Source organism: Mirounga leonina, unplaced genomic scaffold (assembly GCF_011800145.1).
Source record: "Mirounga leonina isolate KUSES-001 unplaced genomic scaffold, KU_Mleo_1.0 Mir_115, whole genome shotgun sequence".
NCBI classification, from domain to species: domain Eukaryota; kingdom Metazoa; phylum Chordata; class Mammalia; order Carnivora; family Phocidae; genus Mirounga; species Mirounga leonina.
Genome location: NW_023270268.1, coordinates 100,919,881 through 100,945,597, shown reverse-complemented (window position 1 = coordinate 100,945,597; position 25,717 = coordinate 100,919,881). Strand labels below are relative to the sequence as shown.

The following is a 25,717-nucleotide window of genomic DNA, read 5'->3' as shown; positions in this document are numbered from 1 at the left end:
CAAACTATGGGATCAGAAGCAACTGGAGAAAAGGAAAAATGAAGCCCAGTGCCACATGGATGATCCTGGAGCATGCTGAGTGTGAGACACGGTGTAGAACAAAAAAGACAAACCTTAAAAATGACTAGAGAATGAGCATTATCTCAATGGGAAAAGAAATAAAACTAAAGAATATGTTTTTCTTAAAAAATAGCTTTCAGGGGCGCCTGGGTGGCTCAGTCGTAAAGCGTCTGCCTTTGGCTCGGGTCATGATCCCGGGGTCCTGGGATCGAGCCCCACGTCAGGCTCCCTGCTCGGCGGGAAGCCTGCTTCTCCTTCTCCCACTCCTCCTGCTTGTGTTCCCTCTCTCGCTATGTCTCTCTCTGTCAAATAAATAAATAAATAAATAATCTTTTTAAAAAAATAGCTTTCATAGACCATAGGCCTTGGAGAGAAAAGAATATGAAGAACATTCAGCCAAGAATGGGGTGGAATGGGAGGAGGAGGAACTTAGGAAAACAGGTCCAACTGCTGTAACCCTGAGCCACAGCAGACAAGATGATCTGGGAGAATGAATGATAACCAGCAGTCACCAGCAGTGGTCAGATTCGAGAGAGATCTGAACGGCCATCAATACTCTCATCATTTCAGGCGAAGTTGCACAAATGTAGCACAGCCCGAGGGAGGTGTGCCCGGAACTTGGAAAAGAGAAAAATGAAGTACACCGCTATGAAAAAAAAATCCGTTCAAAAGGCAGACGGACAGACACAGCAAAGGAAAGCAGGCGCTTAAAGGAACGGACTCGTTCTCCATTCAACATGAGAAAGATACACTCCTAGGAGCACAGGTGGAACAGGGCCTGGGTGCTGGGCCAGTGCCCCGTTTAGTGGTATAGCCAGTCATGTGGGTAACATCATCACTGTCACGCTTTAGGGGGAGGGCGACACGGCAGCCTGTCTTAGCTGGAAACCTTGTAAATATGCAGGCACATAACTCACCAGCAATTGTCAGACCAGAACTGGCCAGCCCATGCAGATTGGCACAAAGGGGGAGAATGCACGGTGTAAGTCAGCGTGTGCCTTCCAACTGGACGGAGGCTCTATTTATCTTTCAAATGACCCAACCGCTATTACGATATTATACAACAGTCCCATCAGTTTGGATAATGTAAAATCATCCCTGTGAGGTGGGCTTTCTTTGATGTGCTGAACCTATATTTCTCAGCCTATTACACTTGAAAATAAGGCCCTGGGCCCCAGGAAATTCACCAAAATAATAAAAACCACCCGGCTGCGGGGAGATGAGAAGTGTCAGTGTAGTAGCTAATTCTGTTTCTTTAAGTGATAACCTCTCGCAGCACCGTTGGTCCTGAGTGCCTTCCTTCTTTAAATGAGACAGGCACGGAGTCAGAATTAAAGCATGTGCACAGACACACACAATGGAAGCACGATAGGGAGAGAAGAACTGGGTAGAAGGCTAGGGGTTAAGAAGAATTATTTTTTAATTTATGAGTTTAAGAAAGTACAAACACTCAGAAGCAATTATTTCCTACTGGAATTACTGCAACTACAGCCAAACACAGAAATTAATGTGCATCTGTGGATAATTCATATTTATCGAAATAAATCAGGCACCCTGAGTCTGAGAACAGACTTCCCACACACACACAAGTAACATAAAACTTGAGAACTATTACATAAAAAGACAACAATTTTAATATAAATGTCATACGTAATTTATGAAAAAGTCCTCGCTAAAAGCTGTATGCAAAGCTTAGGGAGGGGACAGAGGGAGGGCTACGTGAAAGACCGACAGGATTCTAGAAAGCAGGTGGGGACTGACATGGCTCACGGGGGCAGCGACATCATGTTCTCTACAATACTAGTTGCATTTCCTCTTCCTTTCTGGTTGCTGATTAAATTTTGACTCTTTTCCTTTTGAAAAATACTTTGGTGTTTCCTTTCTTCACATCCTGGATTTACTTGTTCCTTTTTGTCACTACAAAGGTTTTCTCCTGCTCCCTTTCACAAATGACTCCTAGACCTTCTCAACATCCCTTCAGATGGCCTCTTAACGTAATTAAAGTTTATGGAAGAAACCATGTGATGCCTGGGAGTAAGGGGGCAGGCAGGGAACGTGGATGAGACAAGACTGGCCGTGAGTTGGTCCCTGTGGAGCTGGGAAATGGGCACACAGGAGTTGATGGTACTAGATTTGAAATATTTCATCATGAAAAAAATTTTTTAAATAAAACCTCCATTACTGTTATACTGTGTGCCTTCTGACAATGATTTTCTGCTGATGGGCACAGACATTAGGCCTAAGTCAGAAGACATATGGTCTTTATTGGCTTGCTGGTAAATAAAACCTAATCCACAATTCCAAATAGCATTCTGAGATATCTCACCTAAAGACAGGTTCAATGAGACCAGGCCCCTTTCTTTTTTGGAGGGTGGGGGGGAGAAAGAGAACGCGCATGTGCACTGGGAGGGGGGGCAGAGAGTGAGGATCTTAAGCAGGGTCCACACCCAGCATGGAGCACGACACAGGGCTCGATCTCACGACCCTAAGATCATGACCTGAGCCAAAATCAAGAGTCCGACACTTAACCGACTGAGCTACCCTGGCAAGGCCAGGCCCCTTTCTAAATACTCTCCCTTATATTATCATGTCAACAGACAGCAACCATTTAGGTGACTATAGTTATTCTTATTTAACGTTTAGCTATAAGCTTCTTGATGGTCAAAGTAAAAAGAGAACTCACTATAGTGAGCAATACAATTCATATTCTAATAAAAGGAAGCACCAAATAGATTTTTTCCTGACATGAAATTCTAATGTCTAAATGAAGTTTTAAATTACAGTGCAAAGAACACTAAACAGCATACTGGACAACGTCTTTAACGTGACTTCACAGATGCAGTGTTCCTCACATGGCCAGTCCTTGAGTCAATTCTTCCTAAATACCAAAGGCTTTCTTTCACACTTGCATCAGTGAGGCAAAGTGAGTCTGCTGGGATCTACAGGACAGTCAGATACAAAGCTCTTAGATAGTGACTACCAACGTTAGAATCAGGGATACATCTGATTTCTTGAGTAAACAGAAATACATCTCTATTTCTTGAATAGACTTCTCTAGGGCTTTTGGCAGTGGCCTAACTAAGTCAATTGAGAATTACACTTTCTGGTGGGGATCCATATTATAAATTACAGAAAAGGTCATATGCTTTGGATTTGGGCATATAGGTTTCAGGCTGACCTTCAAGTTATATACATACACATATCTTTTATATGGATTTGCATACTATTAAACTTTCTCACCATGACAATTAAAATGAAAAGCATCATGGATTAGTGGTCAGGACATACAAACCCCAGTTCTATTTTCATTCGTTTCTATAGCCTTGGATATGTAACTAACTTTTCTGAGTCTTGTTTCTTCACCTAAAAACTAGGTTATTTAATTAAATGTTTCAGTTACTTTGAGGTACTAACATGACATGCTTCTTGAATTCCCCTAATCTTCATGAATGTGAATCAATCTCAAGGTGCCATTTAGCCTATGAAATTTATCTCACCAGGATTATATCTGGATAATCGCTGTTGCTAGTTTCAACTTCAATCAAAGCCTGGCATTCCTGTACAAGGTTTTGACTCTGCTTCTTATTGATTTCCCAAGAAGAGGCCTATGGCAAGATATTAACAGAAAATATACAAGGGTTAGGAGCAATCACTGGTATACACATTAAACCACATTTATTCAGCCTCTATTCAGTTCTGTACAGAAGCAAACTTCTGTAGGATAAACAGGAAATTCAATTTCTGATCTTTGCCCTCAAGAAGTATATGATTTAGATAAGCACTTGCAAAAGTTAAGTAACAATACACAACAATAAAATAAGAGTATCATAAGGCAAATTAGGTGTGAAACGAGTGCTTCAGACCATGGGCCTCACTAGTGAATCAAAGGGCTGGTAGTATTTTGCAAATGATCTCCATGAATTACTGCCCATACACTGAATAAATAACATCTCATATGGATATACACATTGCTCTTAAAATTTATGTAGATGTTGCTGTGAGGACATAAGATATACATTCATTTCAAAATATCTGTGATGGCTTTCTCTTACATAGTTCTTAATCAATAGATTCCAGGCATGCCTAGTATTACGTGAGATGTCTGTGTCATTTTTAAAAAAGATGTCCTCATACTTGAAAAGTTGGGAAACAGTGGTATGAAAAATGTATGATGCAAGCAAAGGTCTCCTTTGATTGGAATGGCTACCAGTAGACTCTCAGCTTCTCAGGAGCAAGAACTATGACAATCTCTGAATCCTCAGCACCTGGCCCAACATAAATGCTTAGTATATGTTTGTTCAGTGGAATGAATTAACAAAGGACACTGAGAGAAAATTAAAGGGAATTAAAAGCTGCAGATGTAGGAAACAATAAGAATATTATTTTTACTGGGAGCCCTGCTTTCAGGAGATGGGGGGAAAGTTGTTGAGGATAAAGAAAGTGGAACCTCTGAGAAACACAAGGGTGTGATAAAAACAATTCTCTAGGAAGAACAATTAATTAATTACCTGTGTTAATAAAGCTGAACTGTGGTACATTTAAGTTAAAACATTAGCTAATTCCCAGAGCCATTGTTTTGGGGTTTTTTTTTTACTGTATATTTAAGAATTTTATTTATTTATTTTCTTTTTATTAACATATAAGGTATTATTTGTTTCAGGGGTACAGGTCTGTGATTCATCAGTCTTACACAATTCACAGCATCCAGAGCCATGTTTTCAAGCTTTGGGAGCACATTATAAGACTGACTCGGGCATATCTGCCTTCCTAATTCCATCTACTTAGGCTATGTTAAAATTAATGACACTTCCCGCACCTCCTCTGGTAGTGGTAATGCCCAGTGTGCTTACTGGACAGAATATTAGAAATTTACTGCAAATGATCCTCAAGTAATTGAAAGCTGTTTCAATTGCAGTTTAAAACTTGGTTAAATTCATTTTTCAAATTTCGGGAATTCCAGAGTCTCTTGATCTATCTGCCCCAATTCTAGATTTTTGTACAGAACATCTTCTGAAGTGAAATTATCTTGTGTTTCCAAGAGTTGACATACAACCTGTCTCCATGTCTTCACCTTCCACCTGCTAGTCTGGTTTCTACCCCCTTCACTCCAACAAAAACAATAAAATTCTTCCTGAGATCATCCCTATTACCTCTAAGTCATTAAGTAAATGGACTTTTTTAGGCCTTTCAATAGAATCTAGCCTCTCTGACTAATTCTCCTTGAACTGACATTTCCCCCTCTTGGCTTTAGTGAGGAAACAAGCGCCTGGTTTGTTCTCTTCCTGCCCGGCCAGACCTTCACCATCATCGGAGCACCCTGACCCCGACAGCTAGCCATTAGGTGCTAAAATCCCTCAGGCTTCTGTCCAGTCTTTCTTCTCTTCTTACCCTTACTCCTCACTTGGCTTGTCCTCTTTGAGGTGTCAAACTATGGAAAGTGATCTCCCCCCACAGGCCCAGCCACCTTCTAGGAGTCTCCATTTCAAAGAATGGAACCACCATCCAACCAGGTGCAAGAGCCAGAAATTCTGTAGTCCTTGCCATTTCCCTCTGCTTCACCTTCTATACCCAATACATCACCAACACAGCTCAGTGTCTCCTCCTCAAGACAAACACACAAGTAACGAATGCACCCACTCCTCTCTGCTTGGCTGCCATCACCCCAGCCCCATTGGCCAGTGTTTCCCCAGAAGACCACTGTTAACAGCCCCCTGACTGCTCCGCCTGCATTCACAGCAGGCTTCCATACTCAGCCAACAGTCTTTTCTAAAGGAAGATCTGATCACACCACTTCCTTTCCATGGTGTCCCACTGCTTTTAGGATAAATGCAAAACCCCTCGTCAAAGCCTATAGGACCTGCATGGTTCTGGGCACTCCCTACGCACCTCACACCATAGCCCCTTTCTATCTCTCTGCCCTGCCAGAGCTTCCTTGTCTTCTTAAGGTACTCTGAATTCACCAGCATTCTTCTTTAGCACATGTCTGCATTGTCTGGAAATGCTCTTCCTCTCTTTTTACCCATTTAATTGGAATTCAATCCTAAAAAATTCAGTCATCGCTTTTTCAGGATTTTCATCACTTTTTCCCATTCAGTCCTCCCAGGAAGGGTCAAATCCCCTATTATAAGTACTCATGCTACTAAGTCATTAAAAACTGCCACAGTAGCAGTTTACATTTGTCTAATTATTGGATTGTCTGTCTCTGTGGAAGTTTAATGCGAGTAGGGACTCTATGTGGGTTTGCTCACAGTTAAATTCCCCATAGTTGGCTAGCATACTGAGTGGCACATAATAGATGATTTTATACACACACACACACACATACACACACACACCCCCCCACACACACACACTAAGTGAATCATTACAGTTAAAGTCTAAAATGTGTTATTTTAACACCTGGGCACACTTCAACTTCTCAATCACTTTTATGTTTTTAGAGCATACAACCTACTCATAAAATATGTCAACAAATCCCAAATCTTGAAATTGCCCACTAAATGAGTGGAAATCAGGCTTAAAGGAGATAGGACTCTAAAATGATATAACTACCTTTTATATTATATACATGCAGTACTTTAGACACAGCAAAGATTAAATAAATATCTTCTGAATATATGAACTTTGACTTGTAAGTTAAAGTAATTATGGCAAATAATTCTGTCGATTGTAGACAGTTTTTTTCCTATAGTCTTGAAGAAAGATTTAGGGCCCAAACTTCAAAATTATAGGGAACTGAACTTCAAATATTTTAAGAGAATGAGCTACCCAAAAATAGAATGAGAAAGGCTACCTTAGGAGGTAATAAGTTTTTGTCACTAAAGATTTTCTAGAAGAGTCTATACACCATTTGCCAAAGATTTTACAAAAGAACGCGTGAGATATTTCTGCAGTGTAACAATTGTTCAGAATAATTCCTTTGGAAAGAACCATGCCTAAAATACCTTGTCTTCCACAATGCTTAACACAGTAACTTTACACAGGGCAAAGTTCTGTAGATATTTGCTGACCAAATTAGTTTACTGCTTTCAGAGCCTATGGCAATTTATTTGAATATTTTCTCTGGTGGCCCATCTCTACCCTTTAAGGGTAAATTTCATTTGGGGAAACAGTAAAAAGGCATTAGAAATCAAATTTGATGAACAAGGCAGATAAACTAGGCAATGCATTTCAGCTTATACAAGATTTTAAATGGTGGTAAAATATTGTCTGTTATCACCTACCACTGAATCTGGCACGGGGTAAATGACCACTGAACTGTAGGTTTTCTTATTATTATATGCTAAATCTGAGAGCAAGTTCTCAAAAAGGAATCAAATAAGAATAATATTTTAAGAATGGGAGTGCAGTGATTCTTTTAAAAGAAACAAACTCATTTGGAAATTGTGGGGTGGTACATTTGTTAAAATCAGTCTCACCACTTAACTGTATTAACAAAGATTATATCCCATTTTCCCTGAACCTCGACTACTGGGGTAAGTACCTATTGTAAAATTTGGCTAAGCATTTTTGCTATAATGTTGAATGCAGAATCCTCAAGATTACAGGCTCATCCTATATGAATATGTTTCTCTTAAATACAGATTTTAAATCCTTTTCCCATGCAGGCGTTCTCTGGGGCCCGTCAGTTGGTTGAGCATCACCCACTACACTGATGTGCTGATATTAACCTTCTGACGTTTTCTCCAAAAGAGAATAGAGAAGAAAAAATAGAAATTGGGACCTTGTCCTGGAAACTCAGATGACAATGAGCATGCTATAATTGGAGTGCTTTAAAAACGTGAAAATGAAGCAAAACCTTTGCCCAGTGCTATTTCCAGAATAAGTGAATGACTATACATTCTGTGGATAAGAAAAGAAAAACACCTGGGACCTCTGGGCTAGGCTGACATTTTCCGGCAGGGCGGCTAGACGTCTGCGCTGTCGAGGCTTCGCTTTCTTCTGTGGAGACTTTATAATTTTATCCTCTGCAATACACTCTACATCAGAGTTTGTCCCTTCTGGGTTTCTCTTCCAGCCTCTGTGGCTGACAGAAAGCTCAAAGGAGGCAAGAGATTCCTGCTTCAAGTTATCGCCCCAAGGCCTGACTTTCTGAGTTTTTGTATTTTCCTGGAATAACAAAGAACATGTTTTCATTTTGGGGGAGCCAGCTTATTTATAATTACCATTTCCCTCAAAACCTTATGACATTAGGCGATACTTATTACTAAAAAAAACTTTAAAAAGGAGCAGTGTGGAAAATAGGCTTTAGCAAATATATACCACTGTAATAGCTCATTCATGAATTTGGTTCAGCAGAGGAGGCCTGAGCCAAGAAATCTTCTGATTCTGAGGATGCAGAAGACAACAGACAGAACATAGTATGCTTCCTGACTTCCTCCCAACAGAGGTTTACATACTTTTGGTTCCTGTATGTCAATAACCTGGTGCATATATGTTAATGACCTGGCTAAAGGTTGGATGGGGTATATCAAGCCTATCATCTGCCTGTTAAGAAATAAGAATAACTAAAATTGCAGAGTTTTCCATGTGTGTGCACACACGTTGTGTGTGATTGGTATAACTGAAAAGCCCTAAAGGTCAAATAATATTCTCTCTAAAATTTAAATTTTAGATAGTAACAGACATTGGAGGAATATAATAGGACATACAGGAAACACAAGAAACAATGTCGGAATTACATATACAACATATTTCTAGGCAAATATAAATCCATAGACTGAATCAGTCAATGTCTCTTTCTATATATATGATTATGTATATACATATACACATATATAACCATAGAAAATATGGAAAATACATTAAAATATTTAAAATGGTCAACATTATGTAATGTATGGTGACTAACATAATAAAATTAAAAAAATAAAAATAAAATGGTCATTTCCAAAGTGTAAAACAATGAGTGATTTAAATTTTCTTATTTATCTCTTACTTTATTTTCTAAGTTTTTCCTAATAAACATGTATCACTCTAATAAGACAAAAAAATAATGGCAGTTAAAAATATGTGTCAGTGCTTCACTCTCTGAACCTCATTAACCATGGTGACATTTGGCCCTTGATAAAGTCTTACCCTTCATATGGGAAACATGCCACAAATGGCTAAATCCTACTTTAATTACTCACCTTAGATGCTGAAGTTTGGCAGGTAGTAGTGAATTCAGTGATCCTACTTGTTGGTATAAACTGAGGCTTTTATGGAAAAAAATCATTAGATAAATGTAAGTAAAAATAACTTTCAACTGGAATATTACAATAATCCAATAATCTTCATTTCTTAAAGGAGTTTCAAGGTTGCACACCCTCACTGGTAATTGTTTAAGGGGTCCGTTGTAGTTTAGATATACTGCAACAATGTTCTGATGAGTGGTGAGTGGGTAACATAAAAGAATGCAATGGTTTGTCAAAGCATTATAGATCAGATGTCTGATGAGCAATTTCAGGAACTGCTCTATCAAACACGCCTCCACAGCCCCTGTCTGTTTTTTCTGGAGACCCTTTGTTCCCCACTTGCAGGTCCCAGCATCTGGAATGAATCGGGGCCGGAGCTTCAAGGGACTCTTGAGGGTAGACTGGCCTCAGCGGTATGCCTAATACCTGGATGATGCTTCTGCTCACAGGCACAGCGAGAGAGAGAGGAAGCATTTGCTCTCCCTGGAAAAGAAGTACCTTTTAAACTAATATTTTGATGTGATGATGTTCACGTTTAAAATGATGAGATGTTAATGAAGTACACCGAGAGAAGATAAAGAGTAATACAGGCCCTGCACCCCAGACTCAAGTTCATTCCCCTTGGGATGCGAGCCTGGGTAGGGGTCTGCTTGGACCTCCTTTATGATAGTACACCCGATCATATTTACTGCGTCATAAACACCCATGCCGTAACCAGCTCAGCGACCAGATTCTCTAGGACATAAAATTTACTTTCCTCTTGTAAGTACCCTACCCCAAAAACTGAAGTCCCAACTGATTAAGTGTTGGTTCTGCTCTCTGCTGAGAACTTTTCCAATGTGGATGGCCTGCAGAGATTTTGAAATGGTGCCTTTTCCTCTGTTCTGAGACCCAAATGCCTCTTGGAACGTCCTATAAAATGCAGGTATCTTTCAAGACAACCTTTTCAAAACAATTATTTCGCTTCTATAGCTGCACCCGCCTTCAACCAGGATTTCCTAATGCATTCCCTCTCCTGACTGGTGACATCACCAAACACCTAGACACCAAAGCTAGGTTAGCTTTGGTCCAACATCACCCTCAACCCTCTCCACCTAATCAGTGATGAACGTGTGGGTTTCTCCACTTAAATCTCTTTTAAATTCAAGATTTTCCCTAGCCTCGTGTCACCATATTGTTTTAAGGTTTTTATCATCTCTTGATTGAACTATTTTCTATAATCTTGTTTTTCTTGCTTTCTTCCCTTCCCCCGAACCCCCAAAGGAAAATTAATTTCTTTATCTTCTATAACCCCATAGCACTGTTCCTTTTTAGATGTTTATGCAGATAACATATTCACATGGAATACACATTTTTTTTTAAAGATTTTATTTATTTATTTGACAGAGAGAGTGAGAGAGTACAAGCAGGGGGGAGTAGTAGAGGGAGAGAGAGAGAGAGAGGCAGGCCTCCTGCTGAGCAGGGAGCCCGACATGGGGTTCGATCCCAGGACCCTGAGATCATGACCTGAGCTGAAGGCAGACACTTAACCATCTGAGCCACCCAGGCGCCCCGGAATACACATTTTTAAAAGTATATTTTTAAAAGTCTCCTTACTACTCCATTCTTCATTTGTCCAGTTCACATTCCACTGCTATTATTTTTCCGTTTATCTTTCCAGAGATACTGTTTTAATCTCATACAGAAGTATATATAAGTAAGTTTTTCCCACCTTTTTTGAGGTAGGGAAAAATGGTAGTATATTATACATGCAGTCTGCATCTTGCTTTTACACTAAGGATACATCCTAGAGATCTTTATTAGTACTTAAAAAAACTTCATTTCCTTTTACAGATGCATCATATTCTAATGTATTGTTGTACAAAAATTTATTTAACCAGACCTGCTGATAAACATTTAGGTCTTCTCAACATTTTACTGTACAAAGTATTTTGTAATGACATGTAAAATAGGTAATTTTGTAAGTAAGTAATTTTGTATTTGTGTATGTCTATATAATCAATTTTTAAAAGTGCAATTTCTGATTCAAAAGGTATATGCATTTGTAATTTGGATAGACACTGTCACATTGTCTCCATCAGGCTTTTTGGTGGTTCAGCATACAGTCATCCTTATGAATATTTCAAGAGCAGTGATAAAAAAGACATTCTCTATTTTGAGAGTAGAGAGTATATATCAATTATTTATATATTATTGGCTGTTTAGATATTCCTAGGTTGAGGGCCAATTAAAGTTTCCTATTACCAGCATGATTGACTCTTTTTCCATGTATCATTTGTAGGTTTTTGCTTTATGGAACTCAACATTAGCTGATATGAGAGATTCATAACGGATACATCTTTATTATAAACTGAAGACTTTAGCCTAATTTAATGCCCTTCCTTGCACATTTAATGTTTTTTCCCTTGAATTCCAAATTAATGTTAGGCTGGACCCCTATTTGATTTTTGTACATTTGTTTGAAATCACGTTCAATCTTTCTGAATTGCCATTTTAGATGGGTGTCTTCTGAACAGCACAGGATCCAGGTTTGCCTTGTGATGCTACCTCAAGTTCCTTGTTCTTTATTAAGGTAAGGTTTAGGCCATTTGCATTTATTGATACCATATATGTGGTTGGTATTAGCTGTCATATTATTTATTTTGTTTTTATAATTTCTCTTAAGTTTTTAATGATACAGTCCATTTTGTTTTGTGTGGGTACCTCTTCTGATATTATACAGGGTTTTTCTTTTCCCCCGAGGGGCTACCATTACAATGATAATTTTATAAAACCCTTATTCTTAGTTCTTTCCATCTTTAGACAGTATCTATAAGTTTCCTACTCTGGATGATGACAAAATTTTTCTCTACCTTCTTTTCTTCCACTGTCCGGTATTTACTGGTATTCTCTTTCTCCATATTTACATCAGTACCAAAAAGTATGCTTAAATTGCTTCAATGATACCTCTTGATCTCTTTATAAATGAGGCAAACACATTACCTTTCACCTTCTCTCATCCGTGACTTCTTTTTTTGTTAGTTGAATTATTTCTACGTTGCCAGGGAATTTATATTCAGTTTGGTACCTAAGGTTACATATGGTTTAGGCTATAGTTTAACTATAGTTATAGCCTATAGCCTATAGTTAAATATAGTCAGTGCCTATTTCCAGTTTTTTTGCTGTAGAATTTTCAGGTATCTCTTGGCTGGTTGAAGTTTGATCTTGTTTTCCTCTAAAAGGGATTTCTGGGTTTTTTTTCCTGTTTTCAAAACTATTTGTTTGTAGGCTTTTTATTTGAGGGGTGTTGTGGTGAATATAAAATTCTTGGTTTATACCTCCTTTCCTTGAAGGTCTTATAGTTCTTACTTTACTATCACCCGAGCAAAGTTTTCTGTAGAAAATTTGAAGCCAATCTGATTTTTTTTGTCTCTATAAGTGATTTGATCTTTATGCCTACACATCAAAACATTTTACCTTTTTCTGTACAGTTGAGTAACTTTTCTAGTATATGTCTTATGGTTGACTATTCTTGGGATAGTTTATGCTAAACATGCAGTGTACTGTTTCAAATATGTAGCTTCAAGATTTTTTGTTTTTAATTCAAAGTTTTCCTGATTTATAACTTTATTTTTTAAATTTTATTTTATTATGTTATGTTAGTCGCCATACATCATTAGTTTTTGATGTAGTGATTTCGTATAACACCCAGTGCTCCATGCAATACATGCCCTCCTTAATACCCATCACCGGGCTAACCAATCCTCCCTTCCCCATCCCCTCTAAAACCCTCAGTTTGTTTCCCAGAGTCCATAGTCTCTCATGGTTCATCTCCCCCTCTGATTCCACCCCCCTTCATTTTTCCCTTCCTTCTCCTAATGTACTCCATACTATTCCTTATGTTCCACAAATAAGAGCAACCATATGATAATTGACTTTCTCTGCTTGACTTATTTCACTTGGCATAATCTCCTCCAGTCCCATCCATGTTGATGTAAAAGTTGGGTATTCATCCTTTCTGATGGCTGAGTACTATTCCATTGTATATATGGACCACTTATCTTTAAAAATGTGTTCTTCCCTTACTTTTTCTTTTAATATTCCAATTATGCAAATACTGAATCTCCTTTTCCTACTTCTATTATCATTTTCTTTGTAATTATAAGAAGTCCTTCCTAATTTCTATTCATTTTATTTGCTTTTTATCCTCTATAGCAGGGGATAGATAGCAAACTTTTTTGTGAAGATCTAGACAGCAAATATTTTAGACTTTGTAGACCACATACAGTCCCTGTTACATATTCTTCTTTTTTCAATTATCCAATAATGTAAAAATCATTTTTAGCTTAAGGGCCATACATGAATAAATAGGTAGTGGGCTAGATTTGGTCAATGGGTAATAGCTGACTCCTGCTCTATATCCCCACTGGGTTTATCAGAGTGATAATCTGCCTTTGTATTCTTTCCAGTTGTATGATTTATTTTTTCTATTTCTTCCTTGAGTTCTACCAAATCATGTTTCATTTTCATTGTCTCTTGCTATTTCAACATCTCTTCCTAAGTGCTTATATTTCTTCTTTGAGGTCTTCCTTCATAAAAATAACATTGTTTTACTAAGTAAAAACTTGTTTCCAGATGTGTATATAAAATTTCCTTCTGATCTGTGTCAACATTTCTTTTTTTACATTTCCAGGTGTACTGAGATATAATTGACATACAGTTCATTGCACATAACTCAAGTGTACAGTTTGATAAGATTTGACATGTATAAAGTCATCGTAATAATCAAGATAATGACCATATTGATCATCCCCAAAAGTTTCCTTGTGCTCCTTTGCAATCCCTCTCTACACTCCTTCCTACCCCCTGATCTTTCTCTCAATATAGAGAGAATTTTCCAGAATTTCTAGAATTTTCTAGAATTTCATTTTCTAGAATTTTCTATTAAGTGGAATCATATAGTATGAAATTCTTTTCTGGTTTCTTTCACTAGGAAGAATTATTCTGAAATTAAACCATGTTGCTATGTCAATCAACAGTTCATTCCTTTCTATTGATGAGTAGTATTCCACTGATTAGCCAGACCATAATTTGTCCTTTCACTTATTAATGGTCATTTAGGTGGCTTTCAGTTTTTGGCTATTATAAACAAAACTAATATGAGCATACAAGTTTTTTGTGTAGACATATGCTTATGTTCATATGTGTATTTGCTTGGTGAAGTATCTGTTCAAATAACTGCCTATTTTTTAATTATGTTGTTTGTCTTCTTACTGAGTTTCTAAAATTTTTTACATATTCTAGATACATGTCTAGTGTCAGATATTGTTTTTATAAACATTTTCTCCCAGTCAGTGGCTTGCTTTTTCAATTTCTTAATTGTGTACTTTGAAAAGCAAAAGTTTTTTAATTTTAAAGAAATCCAATTTTTCAAAACTTTTTTTAGAGCTGCTGCTTTTTGTATCATATTTAAGAAATCTTTGCCAAGCCCTAGGTCACTGAAATGTCTTCCTATATTTTATTCCAGAAGGTTTATAGTTTTAGCTTTTACATTTAAGCTATAGTCCATTTCAAGATAATTTCAGTACTGAGGTAAGAGTCAAGGTTCATTATTTTGGGGGATATATGGCTATCCAAGTATTTTGGTAACATTTATTGAAAGGTTATTCTTCCTCCCATTGAAATGTATTGGTCTCTTTACTGAAAAACAACTGAATATATATGTGTGAGTCTATTTCTGGACTCTCTATTCCACTGCTCTCTATGTCTCTTTTTTACACCAACATCACACTGTCTTGATTACTGTAGGTTTATAATAAGTCTTGACATTAGGTAGTGTCAGTCCACCAACTGTTCTATTTCAATGTTATTTTGACTACTGTTGGCACTCTATATGAATTTTAGAATGTTGGCAATTTCTACCAAAAAAATCTTGCTTGAACTTTGACTGAGGTTGGGTTAAGTCTGTAGGCCAGTTGGGGAGAATGACATCTTAGTAATATTGAATCTTCAAGCCCATGAACATAGGTCATCTCTCCACTTACTCATTTCATGTAATTTTTTCAGCAATGTTTTATAGTTTCCAGTCTACAGGTCTTGTGTATTTTTTTGTTAAATTTGTCCCTAAGTATTTCACATATTCTTTTATTTTTTATTGACTATATTTCCTATAATATTTCACATCTTTTAATGCTATTGTAAATAGTATTTTTTTTAATTTTAGTTTTTAATTGTTTGCTGCAAGTATGTAGAAACAGTTGATTTATACATACTGATTTTGTATGCTTGCAACCTTGCTAAGCTCATTTCACCAGTTTTAGTCACTTTTTTATAGATTCCATCTGATTTCCTACATGGACTGTCACAACTAAAAAGAAAAAGTTTACCTCTTCATTTGCAATCTGAATGTCTTTTATTTCTTTTTCGTTCTTTCTTGCACTGTCTAGAACTTCCCGTACAATGGTGAATTGGAGTGATGAGAACAAACCTCCTTGCTTAATGCCTGATCTTAGGAGAAGAGAATTTAGTCTCTCACTGTAAGTACAATTCTAGCTGTAAGTTTTTTATAGATTGCCCTTTATCACATTGAAACAATGTTCTTCTGCTCCTGATTGGATGTGAGTTTTTATCAGAAATGGATGTGGTTGATTTTTCTCGTGTCATTTATATTTTACTGGATTTTTTTCTCTCTTTTCTTATGGAATCTTATTTTTATGTTATATATTTATATGGTACCTTGTTCATATTTTACTGGAATCTTTTTTTTTTCTTTTTGTAGGATACCTTTTTTAGCTGCTATGCTAGTTCATTTCTTAAACGTGTAAGAGTTAGGTTTTCCAGGGCTAGCTCTTTGTCAGTTTTCTATCACAAGGGAAGATAGGATTCTAGGCAAGTTTTTTTTTTTTCCCCCACAAGCCAAACTTTTCTTCTTATCTCTCTTTACACACACACACACAGCTCTGCAAATATGACTTTTTGAGTACTTTCCTGTGCATTCCACATCACTTCTGTGAACCAGAGCAAGTCCAGTAGGGCTCCTGTTGCCTCCTGGCTAGAGCAGAGAGTGGTTATCATTATTCCATCTCCAGAAGTTCCCTTCTTCACTAAGTGTATTTGTATTAATTCTTTAGATGTGCTACTGCTGGGCTGTTTCTTGCATTTCTCTCTCTGCCTCCTGTGGAGTTCCTGCATTATACTGACAGCTTTGAGCGACCCTGAGCAATATTTTAGTATATGTCCCTTGGTAGGATTGAAATTTGAGGTTACATTTTTGTTGTCTGTTTTCCTTGTTGTCCTTAGAAGACTTTCAGAAAAAGAATGGGAAAATGCTAAGTCTGGATAGCCACATTTATACCAGAAGTCTCCTATTAAAACAATTTTACCTCTCTTTATTATGGTATGTATCACACTTAGAGTTACATGTTAACATGTGTGTCTCTCTCAATAGACTATAAACCTCCAAACTCATTTTTTATCTGCGGTACCTAACACAATGTTTAGCACTTTACAGGTACTCAATAAGACCTTGACGATTGAAAGGATAAATAGATGTCCCCAGAGCCTATGGCTCATCTATTCCCCACAGTTGAAACACTGTCACATGTATACTCTGCATGCATAATGTGACTACTTCTCCACTCCTGTTGGATATTGTCACATCTTTGAGATGCTTTGTATTAAATGCCAGTATATACTCTCCTCCAATGCTTGCATCACCCTGGGACGAGCTCTGTTCCTGATACAGCAAAATGGATTGAGCCTAGCCTAGTAACAACATATGATACCGTTCAATTATGTGGGTTTGCATCATTTTGGGTACCGGCTTAAAGATAAAGACTTTTGCTACATAGTTTTATTGTAATGACTTTTGACCTGTACTAATCACCCCACTAAACTAGAATTGTGGGTAAATAAAAAATTTATAAACTCCATAAACTTTCCTCTTCTGCATTAATTTCAGAATGGTGTTTCTACCGAACTTCACACATTATAGAAAAACACAGCAAAGATTAAAGTGACTCAACTACATTTTGAGCAGGAAAAAAACATCAATAATGATGGTCAAAGAAAACATTTTAAGGAAGACAGAAGCCAATACCAGACACTGAGACGGCCTCCAGACGTCAGGAATAATGCCTCCAGATGAAGGCAAAATTCACTCATAATGAGAAGAACACCAGCAGTAGTTGGGGGAGGAGGCCTGCAATGACAGCCGTATTGAATACATTTCCCCAGACGGTTCCATACCCAGAAAGGTTCACTACAGTCAATGAATAATTTCACTATATCTACAGTTAAAGGTACACCCTATCCTTAATCATACTGGATCTAAGTCTTTGACCTCTCTGAGTCCTGTTCATCTTTCTCCTTAATCTCATCACATGCTTTCCTTCACCTTGTAACTCCAGGGATTGCCCAAGGTAAGTGACCTGACATGAGTCTCCCCATCTCTTAAACACTCTCTGGCTCTGCAGTCCTTTTACTTCCTTATAATTTACATTTCTTCTAATTCTCTCAGGATTATCAAGGCTCTTCATAGCTATCGAAACTTGTATTCTGCCTCAGTTCTTGTCTTTTCTTTCACTTTATCACACCCCCTCTTGGCTTCCCTTGCATTCCCCATTCTGCCTGAGAAAAACAATTCATCACTTCAGCTGCACTCTGCCGCACCCAACATGACAAACCCCAGCCTTAAATCCATCAGATCACTGATCAGTTTCCCTGTCCACTCAGAAATTTCAGGCTGCTAAAACTTGCATAACTGAAAAAGGCATTGGTCTCATCCTCTCTGGATTTATTATTTTACTTATCATTAGTTAGCTTCTGTGCCCCCTGACAAAGGTTGTTCCAAATCTTCACTATGCCCTGTACACAAAGCTTGCCTCTCACCATCAGTTGATGGCCCTGATTCTTCTTTAGAAGAAACAAAACTAGATTAGTAGGTTCGTATGACTCCCCGCCGCGCCCCCCCCCCCCCACTTACCTTCTCTCCCACAATCCCAGAGGGAAAAAATGCCCCTCCTCTTACCCTGAGTTAAACTCTCTAACTGGGTCCCAGTAATCCTTCCTTCCTGTCTTTGCTGGAATCTTTCTGTATCAGTCAGGCCTCATCTCTGCTGTGAAGTTTCCCCAATTTCACTGGCTCCCTTCTCTTAGTCCAGAAACACTGTCAAACCTCTCCCAGCCACAAATTTACCTCAACCCTACCACCTAACCCTCTAGTTACAAACTTATCTTTCTTTCTCCACTCCTTCAGTACAATTTAAAAGTAGCTTATTACTCATGGCTCCCACTTTACTTCTCATTGACCCCTCAACCCACCTAGCTTCCTCTAGGAAACTTATCTTGCTGATCTGAGCAATGGCCTTTACGTTATAAAAACCAGTGGGATCAAGACAATGAGAAGGTAAGGCACAGACTAGAAAAAAATATTTGCAAAAGAAACATCTGATAAAGGATGTTTATCCAAAATATACAAAATAAAAAAACCTCTTAAAATTCAGTAAGAAAACAATCAATCTGATTTAAAAATAAGCCAAAGATCTTAACAGACACATCACCAAAGAAGATACACAGATGGAAAATAAGTATATTAAAATATGCTCCACATCATAGGTCATCAGGGAAATGTAAGTTAAAACAATAATAAGACATAATAAATAAATAGCAATAATAAGATACCACTACATCTCTGTTAGAATGGCCAAAATCCAAAATATTGACAACACCAAATGCTGGTAAAGATGTGGGGCAACAGGAACAATCATTCGCTGCTGGCAGGAAAGCAAATGGTACAGCCACTCTAGAAGACAGGTTGGCAGTTTCTCAGAAAGCTAAACATACTCTTACCATTTGAACAAGCAACAGCACTTCTTGGTATTTACCCAAAAGAGTTGAAAATATAGGCCCACATGAAATTCTGCACATGGATGTTTATAGCAGCTTTATCTATAACTGCCCAAACTTGGAAGTAACCAGGATCTACTTTGGTAGGTGAATGGATAAACTGGTATATCCAGACAATGAAATATTATTCAGTGATAGGAAGAAATGAGCTCTAAAGCCATGAAAAGATATGAGGAACCTTAATGCATATTACTAAATGAAAGAAGCCAATCTGAACAGTCTACATGCTGTATGACTCCAACTATATAACATTCTAGAAGAGGCAAAACTATGGAGACAGTAAAAAGATCACAGGTTGCCAGGGGTTGAGTGGAAAAAGATGAACGGAGCACAGAGGAAGTATTTTTATGGCAATAAATATACTCTGCATGATACTATAATGATAGATATATGTCATCGTACATTTGTTCACACCCATAAATTGTACACCAACAGTGACCCTAAGGGTCTACAGTCTCTGGGTAATTATGATGTGTCAAAGTAGGTTCATCAGTTATAACAAATGTACCACTCTGGTGAGGGATGTGAATAACAAGGGAGGCTATGCATGTGTGGGGCAGGGAATATATGAGAAATCTCTGTATCTTCCTTTCAATTTTGTTGTGAACCTAAAACTGCTCTAAAAGAAATAATAAAGTCTTAAAACAAAGTGGACTTAGTGCAATGCCCAAATCATAACAGACACAAAGGTAATACCTGCACACTTGATTTAATAATCCAGCAGAATTAAATCAATCAGATCACTGGTCATTTTCCCTGTCCGCTCAGAAATCTCAGGCTGAGCTGGGGAAAGGGGGAAAGGGGAGAGACCAAAACAAAACACTATAAAGCAAGATTAGAAAGAAAGTTTTCTAAAGCACTGAGACAAAAAGTAGGGTATTTCAGTTTTATCTACTGAAATACCTTCTGTAGAAACAGGGATGACATATAATTAGTGAACTAAAATAAATTGGCCCATGTTAAGTGTACTAAATGAAGTTGACCTTAATGAAAAACGTTACCAGTTTCCTCAAAAGTGTTCCCTTCTTAATTAGAGACAGGTATTTCTACTGATAGATGCATTTCTACTAATGGATGAAGATTAGTCATGGAGCTGGCCTATACTTTTTTTAATATAGTTTTTTTAAAATCATGTATATGCTTTTTTTATTTGAAAAACACATTTTTACATCTTTAATTGCATATTTTGTAAAACAGAAATCTATGTAACTATTGATATGCTTCGAATTCAGTCTCATTTACTCAAAGGGTAGTTTCCTAACAACAGCATGTTTTTTATCATCACCATCATCTTCAGACTTCAAAGAATCATCATCACCCTAGAAAGCTTGCTAATACCAGCATTCATTTTTCTAGGACACTTACAAACTCTCCCAGAAAGACTCTTAAATTTCTTTACATGATTGGGAAGTCCTGAAAATCACAGACTGAATCAGCAAAAGCTGCATCAGGTGAAGTATCTCCAGCAGCAGAAAAGCTGAGGGATCCCCAAGCTGGGAGGATTTGTGGTACATAAGAATCATCTGGGGAGCGAAGTAGAAATGCCAAGATGCCCAGGCTTCAGTCCCCAAGACTCTTGTTCAGGCAGTCCTGCAGATCCCAGGTAATGTGTGTTTTTACAAACCCGTGACATTCTCATTTAGATGACCCAGTCATCATAGAGTCACTGCCCTGGAAGGCAGGGGGTTCTCCCCTCTAATTGTATCTGTGCTTTGTGACATTAGAGAGAAAATACTTCTATGCATCTATACCATTAGGGCTTTCTGAGCAAATTTTACTAAAACTTGAGACCTAGAATAGAAGAACCAACCTTGGAAATTGATTTATGACTAATCAGTAGTGAGAGAGCATCTGAAGACATTACCTCCAGAGAGATTTACATCCTTGGAGGTGTATGTTTACATTTTAAGGAAAGAATGGAATTTGAGACCATGAGGACATTGCCTGGTTTATAAAGCTGGAGAAGCTAGTCTTATCTTCCCCTAGAAAGATATATTTATATTCTAAAGGGTAAGAATAAGAATGCAGGATGCCTCCCAAAGAGCAAAGGGGTATGTGTGTATGGAGGGGAATAGGAAGGTGGCTGTCCTTCTCCTAGATAAACATCCAGATTCTTTTCTTTTCTTTGTCCTTTTTCTCAGAGTTCTTTACCAGTGGTACAAACTTGGGTATATATAGGACAACATCTGATCTGACTCATCTCATCCATTGCCTCAGGGATTCAAATTAGGACAAATGCGAATCAGCACAATTATTTGCTATAATTAAATAATAATTTCCTTTGCTCCAGAAACCTCATGTTTATATTCAGAATAAAATGAACAAATATAGATATTTAAAACTTAACAGCTTATAACAAACATGGTCAATATTCACAGGTTCTAAAATTTCTATAGGTCTTTGTAAACATCTAGTTTAATCCCCTTCTTTTTATTATTTATTTGAGAGAGAGAGAGAGAGAGACAGAGAGAGAGCAAGTGCCGAGGGTGGAGGGAAGAAGAGAGAGAACTGCAAGCAGGCTTCACGCTCAGCCCGAAGACTGACGCAGGGCTCCATCTCACAACCCTGAGATCATAATCCGTACCGAAATTAAGAGCTGGATGCTCAAATGACTGAGCCACCCATGTGCCCCTAATCCCCTTCTTTTTATTGGGCTCAGGGATACTAGGATCAAGCAGGCCTGAGGTCTGCTGCCCATAAACAAGAGCTGGGACGTGCAGCTAAGGATCCTGACATCAGGCCAGTGCTGTTCACCATATTCAGCTGCCTCTACCATCTTTCAGAGTCCCCCTAAGCATCCTCCCTCCGTACCGCCTTCCAAAGAGATCACCGCCCTCCATATCTGCCTAATAGAGACAGAGCTCCTCAAAAAGAAAAATTATGATTGTTGCTAGCTATTAATTTCTCAATTTCTCCCACACTGAAGAGCTATCAATCTAAACTGAAAGTTAAGATATCAGAGTAGTTCAAAGAGCTTTGAAATAAGAATCAATCTCTCCTCTCCTGTTTATGTGACTTAAGCCAAGAGAAGGACATGACTTAATAAAAGAGGGAGGGGTCTAGAGCCTGACTGTGTCAGAAGACTGTGTTCTACAGTTAACACCACTCTTGGCAAGTTACTTCTCTGGGCCTCAGTTTCCTCTTCTATGAACGAGGAATCATAAACATCATAGGACTGTATAGGGTTTCAGTGAGCTGGTACTCTTAAGGCTCCTGTAACAGTGGTACATTCCAAGCAGTACTGTCATTTAATCCTTCCATTCATCCTTCTCCTTTAACTCCTCACCTACAAGAGGGAAACAAACCATAAGAGACTCTTAACTGTAAAGAACAAACTGAGGGTTGATGGAGGAATGTGGGTGGGGGATGGGCTGAATGGATGATGGGGATTAATGAGGGTACTTGTTATGATGAGCACTGGGTGTTGTACGTAAGTGAAGAACCACTGAATTCTATTTCCAAAACCAATCTTGAACTGTATGTTAACTAACTAGAATTTAAACCTGTGTGGTTTAGTCGGTTAAGCATCTGCCTTTGGGCTCCTTGCTCAGCGGGAAGCCTGCTTCTCCCTCTGCTGCTCCCCCTGCTTGTGCTCTCTCTGTCTCTGTCTCTGTCAAGTAAATAAATAAATAAAATCTTTAAAAAAATTAATTTAAAAAATTTGAAAAAGAAAAAAATTAATAACATCCTCATCTACAAAATACATACAGTTAATCACTCAGGGTAGTTTTTGAATTCACCAAATATACATGGTTATGGAAATTTCCGGGAAGAAACTGGAGAAGAGAAGGGAACTGGAAATATGAAAAATATGCAATTATCTTTAATACACAAAACCCTGTGGAGATCAAATGGCCCAGTATATGCAGAAACAAGTGGCAGATAAACCATGGAACAAATGAAGCTTTGGCTTCAAGACCCCTCCCCGACACAGGCCCCCTCCAAGGCTCTGTCCCCAACTTCATACTTATGAATTTTGCAGTTTCTTTTTGGATGGACAAAACTGTACAAACTTCAAGGTCCAAAACATCTAGATCTGCCCTTGTTAAGAAACATTTTAAATAAAACTTATTTTCAAATACCAGGAATTATTACTAATAGTCTTGGCGAGAATACCTCCCTGAGGATTCTCTGAATAAAGGAAAGGTGACTCTAGACCATTAGAAAGAAAAGGTCATAGGCAAATAACAGTTAAGTCTCTGGGTCTGGATGAGAGCCCTCAGGTCTGTCAAGAGACCGCCCCGTGTTAGAAGGCTGGGTCCGGGTGAGCAAGAGTGACTGAAGGAGCGGGGGTTAAAGCGCTCGCTGGTCAAGGACAAGGTGGAAAATAGAGATTACGTGTGAACTTCACTCAAGCCTACAGGAATTAGAACAGAGGAAGGAACCAGACTCAAAGTAAGAATACGATCAGGTGGTAAAGGCTTAACAACGTTAAATCAAGAGGCACAAGATGTGGGGTTTGACTTCAAAATCAGAACAATCAGGAAGTACAGTTCCTTAAACTGAACTGAAAATGTGAAGCTGGGTCCTGAGTAAGAGGGGAGATGAGGTCTAACAAGATGAGACACGGAATTCGAGCTTCGAGGGGAAGACTCAGGAGCGCCCGTGCTCAGTGGTGCTCAGTGGTGCTCAGGCGGGAATGGGCTCAGAGGCACAGCGTTCCTTTAGAAGGGACCAAGGAGTAGCCTGCTTTGGAAGGAAGCCAAATATCTGAACCTTACTCTGAGCACTCAGGAAACGGGCCCCGCAATGCTTCCAGGGTACCAGGCAGCCTCTGGCCATCCCTAAAGAGCATGCACACTAATGGAGAACTGGTTGTACATGCAGTTCAGGTGCCCAAGGAATTTTTATAGGGCAGAGATCTACTAGGTGTACTTGCATTGAAGCCCAAATTAGTATTCCCTCCAGTGAAAAGCGTTTCAGACAACACACCTGAACTTCTCCTCCCTCCATCTCTGTGGATGTGAACAGGAATCACCGACTGACATGCAGAGTGACGGATGTACTGTGGCAAGACTGCTTGCCTCCGTCAAAACTGCTTCTGTCCTTCTTGGAGGAAGGACGAGTTCCCTCTGGACTCCCATTCCTAGTGGCCCCCAGCACCTGCCCTGGGACCTGCTTGGGACACCTAGAAGCAGACAGCATTGGATGGAATCTCTTGGTCCCAACCTCCAGGGCAGAATTGGGTGACTTATGAAGCCAGGAAGAGGGACTGTCCTGAGGCCCTCACACCACACTGCTCCCTGCAGGCTTCTGTTCTGGGCTGTTCTGAGGTGCCTCTAACTACGGGCACTGTGCCAGTTTGTGCAGTAAGCCACGAACGATGCTGTTCGGGCAGGGAGTGCGACATCAGCTCCTCAGGAGAGGATGAGTTAGAAAATAATCTGGACAAAATTTAAAAATTTAAAAAAAAAAGAAAGAAAGAAAATAATCTGGACAAGCAATTCCAGTTAGGAAGGTGAGCATCTTCCGTGAGACATCTACTGTGCCCGACACTAAGCCAGGTGTGCAGGTGGGAGGTACAGGAGAAAAAGAACACCTGATATCCACCCTCAAGAAACTTCTAAAGTGCCACACAAGCAATTTGCTTCATGTCTCATTGGCTGTACTGTGAACACGGGGCCCACAAGTGTGAGTATATTACACATTAGCCCTTTTAGAAAAAGAGTGCATCCCCGCGGAGAAATGGGATCTTTGTAGCAAGAGTAATAAAGTATTTCAACTACAGCGAAGGTAATAGCTTCTTGTTAGACAAGGGTCTTTAGGTATCATAAATTTTCAATCACGGCAGTTTATGTAAGAAGGCTGAAAAGTGCTCCTGATGAATAAATATATTTTCTAAGGCATCTGTCTCTGTGGTTTATACAGATTTGAAATCTCAGCATCCTACCCAATAATGACACATTTAAAAGATTAAATTCTAAATGGGAAAGTGCAGAGTCTTCATTACACAGTTGTATTCAGATATGCCATTTCAATTTGAAAAACACAGCTAGAAGTTCAGGAAGCCTTCTCTGCTCTACATTTACTGCAAAAACAACCAATGTGGGAACTGTCAGATGGCACACTCTCCTTTTTTGTGTCCACAGGAGCACTGCAAAAGAACAGAATGCTATTGCTGGAAACCCTTTTCCACAGGCATGATACTTTACACAGGCTCTGCACTTGATGCAAAGACCGTGAACATGACAAATGAAATCCAAATACAGTCTCCACACTCCCATGCAAATGCCACACCTTATTCTGACCAAATATAAGAACACCGTGGTCTCTGATAATATATGCAGAAGGTGCTAAGTCTAACCTTTGCAGAGTCAACCAATTCAGTCAAATGAAAAATATTTGTTTTTGTACCTATTTTGTGAGGAGTTCTGCATAAATCAAACTATGCCTTCAATCTTGCATTCACTGTTTGGTAAATACTTATTATGTGAAAGGCCTAGGTGTTTGGGGAATGGGGAGATGAATAAAAATGGCCTCTTCTTTCTAAACATTTACAGTCTAAAATAGGAGACAGAACAGATACACAAGTAACTATCATACCAGTTAGAGAGTAAAACATGTTCTAAGAAAGACCCATTCAGGACAAAGAGAAC

At 38.6% G+C, this 25,717-nt stretch overlaps 1 protein-coding gene across 1 annotated transcript in view; it reads right to left on the bottom strand.

Annotated features, from left to right (window-relative positions):
- The window catches only part of MORC1 (MORC family CW-type zinc finger 1), a 170,427-nt gene that overhangs the window by 37,539 nt on the left and 107,171 nt on the right, over window positions 1–25,717 (bottom strand). The window contains exons 18-21 of the mRNA XM_034990914.1: window positions 9,192–9,257; window positions 7,927–8,169; window positions 7,284–7,361; window positions 3,558–3,665 (exon numbers count right to left, since the gene is read on the bottom strand). Of these exons, the coding sequence (XP_034846805.1) occupies window positions 3,558–3,665; window positions 7,284–7,361; window positions 7,927–8,169; window positions 9,192–9,257 (495 nt within the window). The remainder of the gene's footprint in view (window positions 1–3,557; window positions 3,666–7,283; window positions 7,362–7,926; window positions 8,170–9,191; window positions 9,258–25,717) is intronic.